Below are 17,182 nucleotides of genomic sequence, written 5' to 3'. Positions count from 1 at the left end.
CTGAGGCAGGAGAATCGCGTGAACCCAGGAGGCGGAGCTTGCAGTGAGCCGAGATTGCTCCACTGCACCCCAGCCTGGGCGACAGAGTGAGACTCCGTCTCAAAAATAAAACCAAAAAACAAAAAAACAGAAGAAGGTGACCATCTACAAACCAGGAAGAGACCTCTTACCACATACCAGATCTGTTGGCACCTTGATCTTGGACTTCCCAGCCTCGAGAAATGAATGTTTGTCTTGTATTGCTTTTGAGTTGAGATCTTGCTCTGTTGCCCAGACTGGAGTACAGTGGCAAAATCATGGCTCACTGCAGGCTCCAAACCCTCGGCTTGACTGATCCTCCCACGTCAGCCTCTAAGAGGCTGGGACCACAGGTGTGCAACACCACGCCCAGCTGTTTTTTGTTTTTTGTTGTTTTTTTTTTGTTTTTTGTTTTTGTTTGTTTGTTTTCTTTTTTGAGACGGAGTCTCGCTCTGCCGCCCAGGCTGGAGTGCAGTGGCCGGATCTCAGTTCACTGCAAGCTCCGCCTCCCGGGTTTACGCCATTCTCCTGCCTCAGCCTCCCCAGTAGCTGGGACTACAGGTGCCCGCCACCTCGCCCGGCTAGTTTTTTGTATTTTTTAGTAGAGACGGGGTTTCACCATGTTAGCCAGGATGGTCTCGATCTCCCGACCTCGTGATCCGCCCGTCTCGGCCTCCCAAAGTGCTGGGATTACAGGCTTGAGCCACCGCGCCCGGCCTTGTTGTTTTTTTTGAGATGGAGTTTCGCTCTTGTTGCCCAGGCTAGAGTGCAATATCGCGATCTCGGCTCACCGCAACCTCCACTTTCCAGGTTCAAGCAATTCTCCTGCCTCAGCCTCCTGAGTAGCTGGAATTACAGGTATGTACCACCCGCCTGGCTAATTTTGTATTTTTAGTGGAGACGGGGTGTCTCTATTTGAGTTGAGGCTGGTCTCGAACTCCTGACCTCAGGCGATCCACCCACCTCGGCCTCCCAAAGTGCAGGGATTACAGGCGTGAGCCACCGTGCCCGGCCATAACAAAAAAACAAGTTTTTTGAGTGCAAATTAAATCACTGTTTCTTGGCTACATTCTCTAGAGAGTACCAGATTATAACTTTTCCTCATATTTTTCGTTGGTGCCCTAATGAAATAGGTTCCTTATTCCATTCTAATGCACAAATTACTCTTATAATTGTCAAACTTATCTCTCCTCATTTTACTTCCCAGGAAACTAAAATCATGGTATTCTGAAGATGACCAAAGATATGAATCTCCCTCATTTGGCGTCGCACTCGGCCCGGATCTGTTTCACTGCAAATGCTCTGCTGCTAAAACGATACAAGCATCCTCCCTCTATGCCCAGGGATTATCACAGAAGAGAGAGTCTCACTCTGTCCCCCAGGCTGGAGTGCAGTGGTATGATCTCAGCTCACTGCAAGTTCCATCTCCTGGGTTCAAGTGATTCTCTTGCCTCAGCCTCCCGAGTCGCTGGGATTACAGGCGTCCGCCACCACGCCCGGCTAATTTTTGTATTTTTATTAGAGATGGAGTTTCGCCATATTGGCCAGGCTGTGGTCTTGGACTCATGACCTTGTGATCCTCCTGCCTTGGCTTCCCAAAGTGCTGGGATTACAGGCATGAGCCACCGCATCCAGCCTGTAGCAGATTTATATAAAAATGCAATACGTGGCTGGGCGTGGTGGCTCATGCCTGTTATCCCAGCACTTTGGGAGACCAAGGTAGGCAGATCACGAGGTCAGGAGATTGAGACCATCCTGGCTAACACGGTGAAACCCCATCTGTACTAAAAATACAAAAAAAAAAAAAAATTAGCCATGTGTGGTGGCGGGCACCTGTAGTCCCAGCTACTCAGGAGGGTGAGGCAGGAGAATGGCATGAAGCCGCAAGGGAGAGCTTGCAGTGAGCCAAGATCGCGCCACTGCACTCCAGCCTGGGTGACAGAGCGAGACTCCATCTCAAAAAAGAAAAAAAAAGAAAAAAAGCAGTGTAGGTCCTTTGGCATGCCAGATGGTTTAGGATTAAATGTTAAAAAGGAATGCAAAGAAAAGTAGAAGAAAATACAACTAATATTTCACTGATCTCAGATTAGGAAAAGACATTCTAGGTGTCAAAATAATGGGAATAAATCAGAAAGGAAAATATTGATAGATTTTTCAATATATAAAACTGTTTGCTGGCTGGGCATAGTGGCTCACGTGTGTAATCCTAGCACTTCGGTAGGCCAAGGCAGGTGGATCACCTGAGGTCAGGAGTTCGACACCAGCCTGGCCAAAATGGTGAGACCTCATCACTACTAAAAATACAAAAATTAGCTGGGCGTGGTGGCGGGCGCCTGTAATCCCACCTACCCAGGAGGCTGAGGCAGGGGAATCACTTGAATCCGGGAGGCGGAGTTGCAATGAGTTGAGATCACATCATTGCACTCAAGCCTGGGTGACAGAGTGAGACTCCATCTCAAAAAAAAAAAAAAAAAGGCCGGGCGCAGTGGCTCACACCTGTAATCCCAGCACTTTGGGAGGCTGAGGTGGGCAGATCACAAGGTCAGGAGATCAAGACCATCCTGGCCAACATGGTGAAACCCCGTCTCCATTAAAAATACAAGGCCAGGCGCGGTAGCTCACACCTGTAATCCCAGCACTTTGGGAGGCTGAGGCGGGCGGATCACGAGGTCAGGAGATCGAGAACATCCTGGATAACACGGTGAAACCTCATCTCTACTAAAAATACAAAAAATTAGCCGGGCATGGTGGCGGGCGCCTGTAGTCCCAGCCACTCGGGAGGCTGAGGCAGGAGAATGGCGTGAACCCGGGAGGCGGAGCTTGCAGTGAGCCGAGGTTGTGCCACTGCACTCCAGCCTGGGCGACAGAGCGAGACTCTTTCTCAAAATAAATAAATAAATAAAATCAAGCTGTGCTCTGACCACCTTGGGCACATGTCATTAGGACCCCCTGAGGTTGTGTCACAGGTAAGTGTCCCCAAACTTGGCAAAATAAACTTTCTAAATTAACTGATACGTGTCTCAGCTATTCACAGTTCACAAGTACATAGGCAAAATATTGCAAACATTTCTAAGTATAGATTTTCTAAAGTCTGCTCTAGTGAACACAAATTATTTGGCCAGGCACCCTGGCTCACACCTGTAATCCCAACACTTTGGGAGGCCAAGGTGGGTGTGTTGCTTGGCCAAAATTGGTTCAAGCCATGAGGAGAAGGATAAATTGGGTATGCCTCATCATACCTGCCTCTCCTTTGGAATTCAGAAAAAGGTGACCAGCATTAACATGAACACAGACCTTAAGTTTGATAAGAAACCTTTACAATCTATTCCCTCTGAAGCCTGCTACCTGGAGGCTTCCTCTGCATGATAAAACTTTGGTCTCCACAACCCCTTATCATCATAACCCAGACATTCTTTTCTATCGATTCCAGGTCTTTAGACAGTAACTCTTTCCACCAGTTGCCAATCAGAAACAATTTAATCTACTTGTAACCTGGAATCATCCCCCTTTGACTTGTCCCACCTTTCCAGATCGAACCAATGTACCTCTTACAGGTACTGACTGATGTATTCTCCCTCCCTAAAACGTATAAAAGCAAGCTGTACCCTGCCAACCTTGAGCATATGTCCTAAGGACCTCCTGAGGGTGTGTCACAGGTGCATCCTTAACCTTGGCAAAATAAACTTTCTAAATTGATTGAGACCTGTCTCAGATGCTTTTGGGTTCACACATCCTACCTGAGATTTTCTCCATCTCTTCCAATAGTTTTTCCAAGTCCTTATTCAGATCTGACAGCATTTTCAGCATGTTGTCATAGTTTCTTTCCTCAGGGTCAGCATCAGCCATCTAGGCAATGCACAGAAAGAAGCTGCAGTGAGACAGACCCACATTTCAATTCCAGCTCCACTGGTTATAACTCAGTGATTTCTCCAAGGAATTCCTTCCCCATCTCTCAGATTCAGACAATACCACTTCCTCCACAGGGCTGTTGTGAAGGTTAAATGGAAATGTCTAAAGGCCCCAGCATAGCATTTGGCACATATAAGTCGTCCTTCCCCTTTCTTCCATCCTTGCCATACAAACGTAGCTGAAGGCTGGAGTCATTAACATAGAAAACATCTTCATCATCATAAGGAAAAAAGTCTGTCATAATGGTGACATGGAATTTTTTCCGGCAAAACCATACTGAGTTCCCAGTAAGATGCGAGCTATTGTGCTGATATGTTATAAAGATACAATTCCTGTACCTAAGGAATTTCTAGTGCAATATGGGAGTAAGTCACACACACCATATGACAAACCAGGATGTGACAGATGTCAAAGCAGTTAATGTAATAATTACAGACGTCAAGCGATGGGAGCCTGGAGGAGGGTAAGTTTAATTTTAAAATATGAAATGATTCATACATTAAAAAATTATAATCAACTTCATTTTCCAGAAGAATTCTCCTGGGCATTAGAGGTAGTGCCCCATAGAGACTGTCCTGGTTCTGGAATTGAGCTGCCTGGGTTCAAATCTTGGCTCCACCACATATCAGCAGTGTTATGTTTGGCAACTTACACATCTTCTTGACAAATTTTTGGTAATTTTTGTAGGTTTTTTTTTTTTTTTTGAGACGAAGTTTTGCTCTTGTTGCCCAGGCTGGAGCACAATGGCATGACCTTGGCTCACCACAACCTCTGCCTCCTGGATTCAAGTGATTCTCCTGCCTCAGCCTCCCGTGTAGCTGGGATTACAGGCACGCACCACCACGCCCAGCTAATTTTGTATTTTTAGTAGAGACAGGGTTTCTCCATGTTGGCCAGACTGGTCTCGAACTCCCGACCTCAGGTGATCCACCCACTTTGGCCTCCCAAAGTGCTGGGATTATAGGTGTGAGCCATCGCACCCAGCCAAGTTTTGTATTTTTTTAAAAGGGAATTATTAGTAGTACCTGTATCTTGTGGAGTTTTTTGAGGATTAATTTAAATAAATTATATACTGTTCAGCACAGTACCTACCATAAGGAGCACTTAATAAATCATATCTGTTGTTATTTAAAATGTTGAACAGTAATTAAATCACTCCAGATCCTCTCATCTTTATTAATATACATTAATTCATTCTGTTAATATTTGATGCTCACCTATTTATCTACAAGGCACTAGTAAGAAAGGAGAGAAATAGATTAATAATGTTGTAAGAGCTGTCAGGGAACTTGTAACCTCATGAAGGTGAAGGAAGGAGCCAGGTAAGCATAAAATAGGGAGGGATGGGCCACAGATGCTGTGGTATTGTTCCCACTGTGCATGTGGGGAAAGCCTTCCTGGTCTTTACTTCAGAGTTATAGGCATCCACTCAGTTCTCCTGTGACTTCCTGGGCCTACCTCATCATGGTGCCTCTTAGCTGGTATGGTGATTGTGGATTCCTCTACCTCCTCAACTAGACTGTGGGGTCCTGGAGAGTAGAAGCCATCTTTCCAATGAACTATTCCTAGTGTTCAGCTCACAGCTAGGAAAACAGCAGTGCTTAATAAATATTGGCTGAATAAAGGAGTTGACTATTGTAAAGCCCTAATTCTGAAAGAAAATCATGATCATTGGCCAAGCGCAGAGGCTCACGCCGGTGATCCCAGCACTCTGGGAGGCCGAGGCGGGTGGATCACCTGAGGTCAGGTGTTTGGGACCAGCCTGGCCAAAATGGTGAAACCCCATCTCTACTAAAAATATAAAAATTAGCCGGGTGTGGCAGTGGGTGCCTAATCCTAGCTACTGGGATTACTGGGGAGGCTGAGGCAGGAGGATCACTTGAACCAGGGAGGCAGAGGTTGCAGTGAGCCGAGATTGTGCCATTGCACTCCAGCCTGGGCAACAAGAGGGAAACTTCATCTCAAAAAAAAAAAAAAGAAAAGAAAATTATTATCTTTCCCCTCTTGCCATCCTCCCTGTTAAGGGTAGAGATTCTGAGGGAGGGGCAAAGGGCCCTCCAGGAGGCCTGACAGGCAGATCTGAGAATGAGGGTGCAGGGGCAGGGTGTATGGTCTTTTGGGATCTGTAAAGGAGCTACTTCTGTGGGCATGAAGCCATTCCACATGCAGGGACCCCATCCTGCTTTTTGGTAAGTAGGAATAGTTTGCTAAGCGTGAGTGGGGAGGTACAGGCAGGTGGCAGGGCAGAGGGCTAATAGTGGGTGATGGGAGGAAGAAATGTCTGGAACGCCTTCCTTAACCCTCTCCTATAGCTATTCCCTCTCCTTCCTTTCCCAGCCAGGCCTCACACATTTGCTTGTCCTCCTCACTCCACTGTCATCTGGCATCTGTCTCTGATACTCACTGACAATGCCCTCACCAAAGTCATAACTGGCACACCCAGGGCACTTTCTGTCTTTCTTTTATTTAACATATCTGCAGCACTGACATTTGGCCACTTTCTCCTGCTCAAAATCCTCTTCTCTTGATGTTTTAACCTTGTTTTCTCCAAACTCTGTCCACCTCTGGTAGTTCCTTCCCTGCTCTTTCTTGGCTCTCTCCTTTGCTGGCTCTAATGGGTCAAGCAGGGTCCTTTCAGCCCCTTCTCTTCTCACTACACACTCTTTTTTGTTTGTTTGTTTGAGACGGAGTCTCACTCTGTTGCCCAGGCTGGAGTGCAGTGGCGTGATCTTGGCTCACCGCAACCTCCACCTCCCCAGGTTCAAGCAATTCTCCTGCCTCAGCCTTCTGAGCAGCTGGGATTACAGGCGCCTGCCACCATGCCCGGATAATTTTTGTATTTTCAGTAAAGATGGCGTTTTGCCATGTTGATCAGGCTGGTCTCAAACTCCTGAACCTCAGGTGATCTGTTTGCCTCGACCTCCCAAAGTGCTGGGATTATAGGTGTGAGCCACCATGCCTGGCCAGGACTTTGATTTTTATTCTGAATGAGATGAGGAAACACTGGAAAAATCTGACAAAGGTGATGTGATTTGAATAATGACTTAAAAGGATCACTCTGGCTTCTATGTTGAGAATAGACTTAGGGGTGGAAATGGTGGAACAGGGACATCAGTTAGGAGGTAGCTGCAGGCCGGGCGCGGTGGCTCAAACCTGTAATCCCAGCACTTTGGGAGGCCGAGATGGGCGGATCACGAGGTCAGGAGATCGAGACCATCCTGGCTAACACGGTGAAACCCCGTCTCTACTAAAAAAATACAAAAAAACGGCCGGGCGCGGTGGCTCAAGCCTGTAATCCCAGCACTTTGGGAGGCCGAGACGGGCGGATCACGAGGTCAGGAGATCGAGACCATCCTGGCTAACACGGTGAAACCCCGTCTCTACTAAAAAATACAGAAAACTAGCCGGGCGCGGTGGCGGGCGCCTGTAGTCCCAACTACTCGGGAGGCTGAGGCAGGAGAATGGCGTGAACCCGGGAGGCGGAGCTTGCAGTGAGCTGAGATCTGGCCACTGCACTCCAGCCTGGGCGGCAGAGCGAGACTCCGTCTCAAAAAAAAAAAAAAAAAAAAAAAAAAAAAAAACTAGCCAGGCGAGGTGGCGGGCGCCTGTAGTCCCAGCTACTCGGGAGGCTGAGGCAGGAGAATGGCGTGAACCCGGGAGGCAGAGCTTGCAGTGAGCCGAGATCCCGCCACTGCACTCCAGCCTGGGCGACAGAGCAAGACTCCGTCTCAAAAAAAAAAAAAAAAAAAAAAGAGGTAGCTGCAAAACTCCAAGTAAGGAATGATGAGGCTTGGACCAGAGTGTTAGAAGTGGAGGTAGTGGCCAGGCTTAGTCGCTCATGCCTGTAATCCCAGCACTTTGGAAGGCCAAGGCGGGGGGATCACAAGGTCAGGAGTTCAAGACCAGCCTGGCAAACATGACAAAACCCTGTCTCTACTAAAAATACAAAAATTAGCTGGGCATGGTGGTGTGTGCCTGTAGTCCCAGCTACTCAGGAGGTCGAGGCAGTAGAATCCCTTCAACCCAGAAGGTGGAGGTTGCAGTGAGCCGAGATCGTGCCACTGCTCTCCAGCCTGGGTGACAGAGCAACACTCTGTTTCAAAAAAACAAAAACAAAAATAAATAAAAAGTGACCACTGGATTTGACAACCTGGAGATCACACTGGCAATCTTGACAGAAGCTGTTTTCATGGAGTGGCTGGAACAAGAGCCCAGTTGAAATGTTTCTAAAGAGAGGGAAGGAGAAGTAGAAACTGGTGAGTTTTACTTCAAAGAGAAGCAGAGAAACAAGCCAGTACCTGGAATGTAATGTAGAGTCACAGGGGTATTTTGTTTTAAGTTGGGAGATATTACACTAGTGTCAAAGACTACAGTATTTGGGCATGGCAGGCCCAGGCACAGTAGCTCATGCCTGGAATCCCAGTGCTTTGGGAGGCTAAAGTAGGAGAAATGCTTGAAGGCAGGAGTTTGAGAGCAGCCTGGGCAACAGTCTCCACAAAAAATATTTTAAAATAACCGGGTGTGTTGGTGCACACCTGCAGTCCTAGTTACTCAGGAGGCTGAGATGGGACAGTTGTACCACAGCACTCTAGTCTAGGCTACAGAGGAAGAGCTGGAAGATCTCCTCTGCAAAAGAAAAAAAGGCTAAGTAAATTCAAGATATTTGATTGGGGTGTCACTGATCAACTCGGTGAGATGTTTCAGGAGAGGCATAAAAGTAAAAATATTTTCGTGAATAATTAATGGATCATTAGACAAAATGGATCGTGTGTACGGATTTAGATGGGAAGGGGAGAAAAAAATAGGAGATAACTAGAACGTGATACAGAGTGAAGGTTTTTTGCTTTTTGAATTCCTCATGTTTCTAGGCTGTGTGGAAAGAGCTAGCTTGACAGAAAAGCCCCCAAGAATCAGGGGAAAGGGTAACTGATAGGTGCAGGGACTGGTCTCAGACAAGTAATTTCACCCTATGCAGGTAAGGGAAGGTAAGGAGGTAGGGATAGAATAAGGTAGGTAGAAGTCAAGGTAGGATGGCAAGGGGGGCATTTCAGGCCTGGTGGTCTCTAACTCCCTAATAAATGGCAATGAAAAGTTTCTTCTTGTAACAACAGACATTCTTGGTTTGAGGAGAATGATAAAGCTTTATCAAAGCTGCATGCCTCCCTAGGGGCACTTAGGCATGTGGCTGAGGCCACATGGCTACAGTGTCCTCAGGACCCTAAGATGGCACACAGACAATGTCTGGAGTGTAGAAGGCCTGGGAATGTAAACATACACACAGTGGATGGACAAGGTAAGGACACTGAGGGCACAAGTATGAGAGTGGTTTAAGGGGTGCTTAAGATGATGGGGTGAAGCAGAGACATATAAAAGACGTAGTTTCTATAAGTGGGGCATTGGGGTGGCCCCATGTAGATTTGGGGATAGAGCATGAGACTGCTAGAAGGATGGAGGCTGTGGCCAGAGCAGCACTGGATCTCAGAAGAGGGATGGGTCTGAAAAGGAGATCCAGGGAGAGGGTGTGAAAGCTGATGTGGAGGAAGCAGCCACAGGATTAGAATTCATGGCATTTCTTCCCTGATGAGACTGCCCGGGATGACTGGGACTGGGTGGAGAAAGAGGCCTGAGCCTGCACCAAAACAATGGAACGGGGCTTAGGATGGGTGGCGGGAGTGTGGAGCGGGAGAAGTGTGGGGCAGGAGGAGTGTGGGACGGGAGGAGTGTGGGGCGGGAGGAGTGTGGGGCGGGAGTGTGGGGTCTGGGTTGGGTATCACTTTGGGTGTGAAGGACAGGAGTTGAGGGAGTCAGAGCCTAGAGTCTGGTTTGTGGTCTGAGTGTCTTGCCTGGTACAAAGAGTTTCTAATAGAGCCTGGGATCCCTCTCAGAACAAGGAATGTGAGGGGATAAGAGGGATGCTTGGTGCAGAGATGTGCTCCTCTGTACGGGATGACAGCAGCATAGGAAGGGAATGTACCTGTGATGTGCGGAGGGAAGTCTTGGAGTTGGGGCTATGAAGAGTCTGGGCCGGTCCTGAAGTGCAGGTGGGAGGAAGCCAGAGGTGCGGGTGGGAACTTGGGGTGTGAGGCGGTGTGTGGACTCTGGGGTCCCAGGTGTGGCAGGTGTAAGGGTAAGAGGGGCAGGTTGCATGGAATGAGAAGCCCAGAGTGTGTAGACTTCAGGATCGGGAGTGTACCGTGTGAGGAGATGTAGATGAGTTGTAAGGGGCTGAAGGACTGAGGTGAGGCATGTGAGGTGGGGAGAGTGGGGTATGGGGTGTGCAGTGAGGGGAGAGGGGGAGGAATGAGGCGGCGTGAGGGGTGAGGCGGGATAAGGGTGAGGGGTGAGGTGGCGTGAGGTGGGGTGAGGGGTGATGTGAGAGATGAGGGGTGAGGGGTGAGGCGGGGTGAGGCGGGGTGAGGTGGGGTGAGGTGAAGTGAGGCGGGGTGAGGTGAGGGATGAGGTGGGGTGAGGTGGGGTGAGGTGCGGGGTGAAGCAGGATGAGGGGTGACGGGCGAGGCGAGGTGAGGGGTGAGGTGAGGTGAGGCGGAGTGAGGCGGGGTGAGGTGGGGTGAGGTGGGGTGAGGTGAGGGATGAGGTGGGGTGAGGTGAGGTGACGGGTGAAGCAGGATGAGGGGTGACGGGCGAGGCGGGTGAGGGGTGAGGTGAGGTGAGGCGGAGTGAGGCGGGGTGAGGTGGGGTGAGGTGGGGTGAGGTTAGGGATGAGGTGGGGTGAGGTAAGGTGATGGGTGAAGCAGGATGAGGGGTGAGGGGCGAGGCGGGTGAGGGGTGAGGTGAGGGGTGATGTGAGAGATGAGGGGTGAGGGGTGAGGCGGGGTGAGGTGAGGTGAGGCGGGGTGAGGTGAAGTGAGGCGGGTGAGGGGTGAGGTGGGGTGAGGCGGGGTGAGGTGGGGTGAGGTGAAGTGAGGCGGGTGAGGGGTGAGGTGGGGTGAGGCGGGGTGAGGTGGGGTGAGGTGAAGTGAGGCGGGTGAGGGGTGAGGTGGGGTGAGGCGGGGTGAGGTGGGGTGAGGTGAAGTGAGGCGGGTGAGGGGGAGGTGGGGTGAGGTGGGGTGAGGTGGGGTGAGGCGGGGTGAGGTGAGGTGGGGTGGGGTGACGGGTGAGGTGACGGGTGAAGCAGGATGGGGGAGAGGGGCGAGGCGGGTGAGGGGGGTGAGGTGAGGGGTGATGTGAGAGATGAGGGGTGAGGCGGGGTGAGGTGAGGTGAGGCGGGGTGAGGTGAAGTGAGGCGGGTGAGGGGTGAGGTGGGGTGAGGTGGGGTGAGGCGGGGTGAGGTGAGGTGGGATGAGGTGGGGTCAGGTGACGGGTGAAGCAGGATGAGGGGAGAGGGGGCGAGGCGGGTGAGGGGTGAGGTGAGGGGTGAGGAGGATGAGGGGTGAGGCGGGGTGAGGGAGGGTGGGGGGGGTGAGGTGAAGGGTGAGGGGGTGAGGGGTGAGGTGGGGTGAGGTGGGGGGGTGAGGCGGGGTGAGGTGAGGTGGGGTGGGGTGACGGGTGAAGCAGGATGAGGGGAGAGGGGCGAGGCGGGTGAGGGGCGAGGCGGGTGAGGGGTGAGGTGAGGTGAGGCGGAGAGGTGAGGTGGGGTGAGGGGCGAGGTGGGGTGAGGTGAGGTGGGGTAAGGTGGGGTGAGGCGGGGTGAGGTGGGGTGAGGGGTAAGGTGGGGTGAGGTGGGGTGAGGCGGGGTGATGTGGGGTGAGGCGGGGTGAGGTGAGGTGGGGTGAGGTGACGGGTGAAGCAGGATGAGGGGAGAGGGGCGAGGCGGGTGAGGGGCGAGGCGGGTGAGGGGTGAGGTGAAGAGTGAGGCGGGGGTGAGGGGCGTTGGGGGAGGAGCACGGGGTGTGGGGTGAGTGGAGTCGGGTCGAAGCCAAGGGTCTGGTTTGGGGTTGGTGCCGCCGCGAACGCCAGGACAGGGTCAGGCGGAGCCCAGCCCTCAGGGCGCGTCGGGAGGGCCGGGGTCCGGGGCGGCGCGGCCTCGCTCACCTCCGGCTTGGCCCGCGCTCCAGTCCTGCTCTGGCGCCCCCAGCGGCCGCTTGAGGAACAAGGCCGCTCCTCACGAGGGATGCCCCGCCCTTTCCGGTAGCGGACCCGCCCCGGAAGTGGCCTTTCGCCCTCATTGGGTGTCCTCGGGAAAAGAGGCGGGTCATCCCGTGTTGCTCCCGTCGGTCCGCGGCGTCCGCGTCTGGGACTGGCAGGTGCGGTGCTGGGGACGTCCTGAGGTTGAGGGAGAACCCTGCGGAGATGAAGAGCTTCCCGGCCTGACAGTTTTGCCCCCACCTCCTTCTTGAGCTTAAGGATTTACACGCAGGGCCCCGTTTGCCTGCTGTGTCCCCAGTGTCCCGGACAGCGCTCGGTACCAAAGGTGCTGGTAAACATTTGCCGAATGAGGAGCGAACGCCCAGCTAGTTCCACTGTCACAGCGACCATGTGTGGCGGACATTGTCTGGCATGTGTCTTACAGAGGAGGCAGCCCAGGCTCAGGGAGACGAGGCAGAGGTGCACGCAGGTCCATGTGGGCTGGAAAGTGCTGGGGTCTCCCGGGCGCTCCTGGTCTCCAGGCAAGAACTGGAAGCAGAGCCACTCAGCACCGAGAGGGGCAGTGACAGAAGGCTCCGGCTGAGAGGAGGCTGACCAGAGGCCAGTCTGAGCTCAGCCTTTTTTCAGAGGGCCATGGGCACCCTACAAGGGTGGTAAGTAGGCGAGTGGCAGAGCTAAAAGGTCTCTGGCTGCCGAGGCGGGTGGCGCCGGAGCCGGCCGTTTGGCTGAGTGGTGGACAGAGTCAAAGCCATTCCAAGGTCGACTTGAGAGGGCTTGGTTATGTGGGAGGGAGGGAGGGAGAAAGAAGGAACGGGCTAATGGCCGGGGTGATACCACTGGCAGAGGTGTGGAAGAGTGGGAGAAGCTAGCTTGGAAGGTTAACTTTGATTTTGAACACCTTGTGTTTGAGAATCCTGACAAACCTGAGACCCCCTGAATTTTCTCTCAGGGATTCTGATTCTTAACAGCCTGATTGCAGAGGAGGAAAAATGGCTGGAGTTGAGCCAGACACTTCTGGGCAAGGAGTGAGCATTCGCCTGTTTATTGAGGAGGCTGCTGCCTGGGCCACACTGCCTCCCCCCGCTGCCAGGTTCCTGCCCCGTTGAACCTGGTTTTCTGGCCATCCCTTTCCACCTGCGAGCTGCTCTTCACACTTCCATTTGCTTATACAGCCCAGAGCCGATTTCTGTTACAGCACCCCGGAGAAACATGAGTCAGGAATAATTTCTTTTTTTTTTTTGAGACAGAGTCTCACTCTGTTGCCCAGGCTGGAGTGCACTGGCACAGTCTCGGCACACTGCAACCTCCACCTCCCGGGCTCAAGTGATTCTGCTGCCTCAACCTCCCGAGTAGCTGGGATTACAGGCGCCTGCCACCACGCCCGGCTAATACTTGTATTTTTAGTAGAGAGGGGGTTTCAGCATGTTGGCCAGGCTGGTCTCGAACTCCTGACCTCAGGTGATCCGCCCGCCTCGGCCTCCCAAAGTGCTGGGATTACAGGTGTGAGCCACTGTGCCCGGCCCGAATCAGGAATAATTCTGATGGCTAATGAAGACAGCTTCCGGGAGAGTAGGAGAAAGGGCACAGGATTCCAGGCAGAAGGCCCATCTAGGGCAAAGGTGAGGGTGTGGCTCAGGCTGCCTCCTTTGGGGAATGGCGAGTGTGTTCTGAGCTCAAGGTTCTTGGTAAGGGACAGAGAAGACTCAGGAAAGATCAGCTGAGCTGGAATGTGCGGGCTCTTGAATACCCTGCTCAGGAGCTGGAGGTGGGCTACCCTGCAGACTCCAGGCCATGAAGGCATGGGCTCTTGGGAAGCCCGGGAAGATGTCAGGCTGGTCTTTCCATGCCCTTGTGTATCTGAGACCAACTGTCACTAAATGTTTCCCTTACACCCTGGACACACAGCTAGACTCTACTTCTCAGGTTCTCTTGAAATACAAGTCTTGGCCAAGAGTGTGGAGGGAAATGCTGTGTATCACTTTGAGGTTGAGGCCATCAAAGCCTCCCACAAGTGGCCCTTTCTCTCCCCATGTACTTATGATGTTGATGCTCAAGGCAGCTTGAGAACTACCTGCTGAAGGCAGGGTCTCTGTCGCCAAAGGTCCTTGATTCAACAGTATGGAGCAGAGCTCTCATCTCAGCCAACTGGATTTTATCTGACCAACAGTCCAACATCTATTGGGTTGATCCATGAGGTTTCAGGATTTTTTTTTTTTTTTTTTTTTTTTTTTTTTTTTTTTTTTTTTGAGACGGAGTCTCGCTCTGCCGCCCAGGCTGGAGTGCAGTGGCCGGATCTCAGCTCACTGCAAGCTCCGCCTCCCGGGTTCACGCCATTCTCCTGCCTCAGCCTCCTGAGTAGCTGGGACTACAGGCGCCCGCCACCGCGCCCGGCTAGTTTTTTGTATTTTTTAGTAGAGATGGGGTTTCACCGTGTTAGCCAGGATGGTCTCGATCTCCTGACCTCGTGATCCGCCCATCTCGGCCTCCCAAAGTGCTGGGATTACAGGCTTGAGCCACCGCGCCCGGCCTTTCAGGATTTATGTTATGGCTGCTAGCTTTTATTAATGCAGACCTGCAGACCTATGGGACACGAGGGAACTAACTGGGGTTTGGTGGGTTGTCACCAGAGGTTTATTTATTTATTTTTAAGACAGGGTGTCATTCTGTCACCTAGGCTGGAATGCAGTGGGTCAATCATGGCTCACGGCAGCCTCGATCTCTCAGGCTCAAGTAATCCTCCCAACTCAGCCTCCTGAGTAGCTGGAGCCAGAGGCAAGTGCCACCACACCTGGCTAAGTTTTTAAAAAAATTTTTGTAGAGATAGGGTCTCACTATGCTACCCAGGCTGGTCTTGAACTCCTGGGCTCAAGACCTCCCAAAGTACAGTGATACAGGTGTGAGCTACCATGCCTAGCAGTCACCAGAGGTGTTTTTGTTTGTTTGTTTGTTTGTTTTTTTGAGTCTCACTCTGTCGCCCAGGCTGGAGTGCAGTGGCCGGATCTCAGCTCACTGCAAGCTCCGCCTCCCGGGTTTACGCCATTCTTCTGCCTCAGCCTCCCGAGTAGCTGGGACTACAGGCACCCGCCACCTCGCCCGGCTAGTTTTTTGTATTTTTTAGTAGAGACGGGGTTTCACCCTGTTAGCCAGGATGGTCTCGATCTCCTGACCTCGTGATCTGCCCGTCTCGGCCTCCCAAAGTGCTGGGATTACAAGCTTGAGCCACCGCACCCGGCCACACCAGAGGTTTATACCCTGGTTTACCACTGTTGTTCCTCATCTCACTATTTTAAGCCAGAACAAATCAGATAAAAGAACTTTAATGCAGAATTTTGATGTTAATTAAAAGCTAGCTTGTTGGAAACTCTGTTCACTGCTATCTCAGGAGGGGGTGAGCTGATATCCCCAGAAGCCTACCAAAATGCAGGCACTTTCTCAGGGGAGGCTTACTGGCACCCGAACAGGTAGAGGTCTCTGGAAATACTTTTGGAAGCTGAAGAACGCTCTGATATGGAATGTAACATTTTTAGGGCAGAGGTGTATTTTTTTTTTTTTTGAGATGGAGTCTCGCTCTGCCAGGCTGGAGTACAGTGGTGCCATCTCAGTTCACTGCAACCTCTGTCTCCCGGGTTCAAGCGATTGTCCTGCCTCAGCCTCCCGAGTAGCTGGGACTACAAGCGCCCGCCACCACGCCCGGCTAATTTTTTGTATTTTGTTTAATAGAGACGGGGTTTCACAGTGTTAGCCGGGATGGTCTCGATCTCCTGACCTCGTGATCTGCCCGTTTCGGCCTCCCAAAGTGCTGGGATTACGGGCGTGAGTCACCGCGCCCGGCCTGTATTTATTTTTAAATTATTTATTTATTTATTTATTTTATTTTTATTTTTATTTTTTTTGAGACGGAGTCTCACTCTGTCGCCCAGGCTGGAGTGCAGTGGCGCGATCTCGGCTCACTGCAAGCTCTGCCTCCCGGGTTCCCGCCATTCTCCTGACTCAGCCTCCCGAGTAGCTGGGACTACAGGCGCCCGCAACCGCGCCCGGCTAATTTTTTGTATTTTTAGTAGAGATGGGGTTTCACCGTGGTCTCGATCTCCTGACTTTGTGATCCGCCCGCCTCGGCCTCCCAAAGTGCTGGGATTACAGGCGTGAGCCACCGCGCCTGGCTATTTATTGTTTTTTTTTTTGAGACAGAGTCTCACTCTGTTGCCCAGGCTGGAGTGCAGTGGCACGATCTTGCCTCACTGCAAGCTCCGCCTCCTGGGTTCACGCCATTCTCCTGCCTCAGTCTCCCAAGTAACTGGGACTACAGGCGCCCGACACCATGCCCAGCTAATTTTTTGTATTTTTTGTAGAGACGGGGTTTCACCGTGTTAGGATGGTCTCGATCTCCTGACCTCGTGATCCACCTGCCTCGGCCTCCCAAAGTGCCCGGCCATAAGGGTACCATTTTTAATCTTTTTTTTTTTTTTTTTTTTTTTGAGACGGAGTCTCGCTGTGTCACCCAGGCTGGAGTGCAGTGGCCGGATCTCAGCTCACTGCAAGCTCCGCCTCCCGGGTTTTACGCCATTCTCCTGCCTCAGCCTCCGAGTAGCTGGGACTACAGGCACCCGCCACCACGCCCGGCTAGTTTTTTGTATTTTTAGTAGAGACGGGGTTTCACCATGTTAGCCAGGGTGGTCTCGATCTCCTGACCTCGTGATCCACCCACCTCGGCCTCCCAAAGTGCTGGGATTACAGGTTTGAGCCACCGCGCCCGGCCTTTAATCTTTTATATAACATTTTTACTGTATCTTTTCTATGTTTAGACAAGTTTAGATACACAAAGACTTCCCGTTGTACTACAGTGGCCTACAGTAGTCAGTAACATGCTGTAATGGCGTGTAACCGAGGAGCAACAGGGTGTGCAGTAGAGGCCAGGTCTGTAGCAGGCTGCACCATCTATGTTTGTGTAAACGCACTCTAGAATGTTTGCACAACAAAATCGCCTAATAATGCACTTCTCAGAATGTATCCCCTTCATTAAGCAACCCAGGCCTGCACTTGGTAAGTGGATTATTCCAAAAGCCTCTGGTTTCCTGCCAGCTGCTGTGTCCCCTGACCACACCTCCTCACCCAGCAGTGAATTCGACATGGGCAGGAATAGGACCTTGTTTACCACTGAATCCCCAGGACAGGGCCAAGTCTATGGTGAGTGTCCAGCAGACACTGGTCC

At 51.7% G+C, this 17,182-nt stretch overlaps 2 protein-coding genes across 6 annotated transcripts in view; one reads left to right on the top strand and one right to left on the bottom strand.

Annotated features, from left to right (window-relative positions):
• Positions 1-17,182, bottom strand: part of SYCE3 (synaptonemal complex central element protein 3) — a 161,056-nt gene that overhangs the window by 2,430 nt on the left and 141,444 nt on the right. For 2 of the 5 annotated variants that reach the window (XM_050745782.1, XM_050745783.1), the window contains exons 2-3: positions 11,920-11,978; positions 3,756-3,864 (exon numbers count right to left, since the gene is read on the bottom strand). In XM_050745782.1, the coding sequence (XP_050601739.1) occupies positions 3,756-3,864 (109 nt within the window). In that variant the 5' untranslated portion in view covers positions 11,920-11,978. Of the gene's footprint in view, positions 1-3,755; positions 3,887-8,077; positions 8,154-11,919; positions 12,021-17,182 lie in introns of those variants that run through there. The other 3 variants (XM_050745785.1, XM_050745780.1, XM_050745784.1) reach the window with 3 other exon arrangements.
• MAPK8IP2 (mitogen-activated protein kinase 8 interacting protein 2) overlaps positions 1-17,182 on the top strand; it is an 88,239-nt gene that overhangs the window by 23,584 nt on the left and 47,473 nt on the right. The gene's annotated exons all lie outside the window — the stretch shown is intronic.

Source organism: Macaca thibetana, chromosome 10 (genome assembly GCF_024542745.1).
Source record: "Macaca thibetana thibetana isolate TM-01 chromosome 10, ASM2454274v1, whole genome shotgun sequence".
NCBI classification, from domain to species: domain Eukaryota; kingdom Metazoa; phylum Chordata; class Mammalia; order Primates; family Cercopithecidae; genus Macaca; species Macaca thibetana.
Note: the sequence above shows the minus strand (reverse complement) of the source record. Positions and strands in the feature narration are given on the sequence as shown.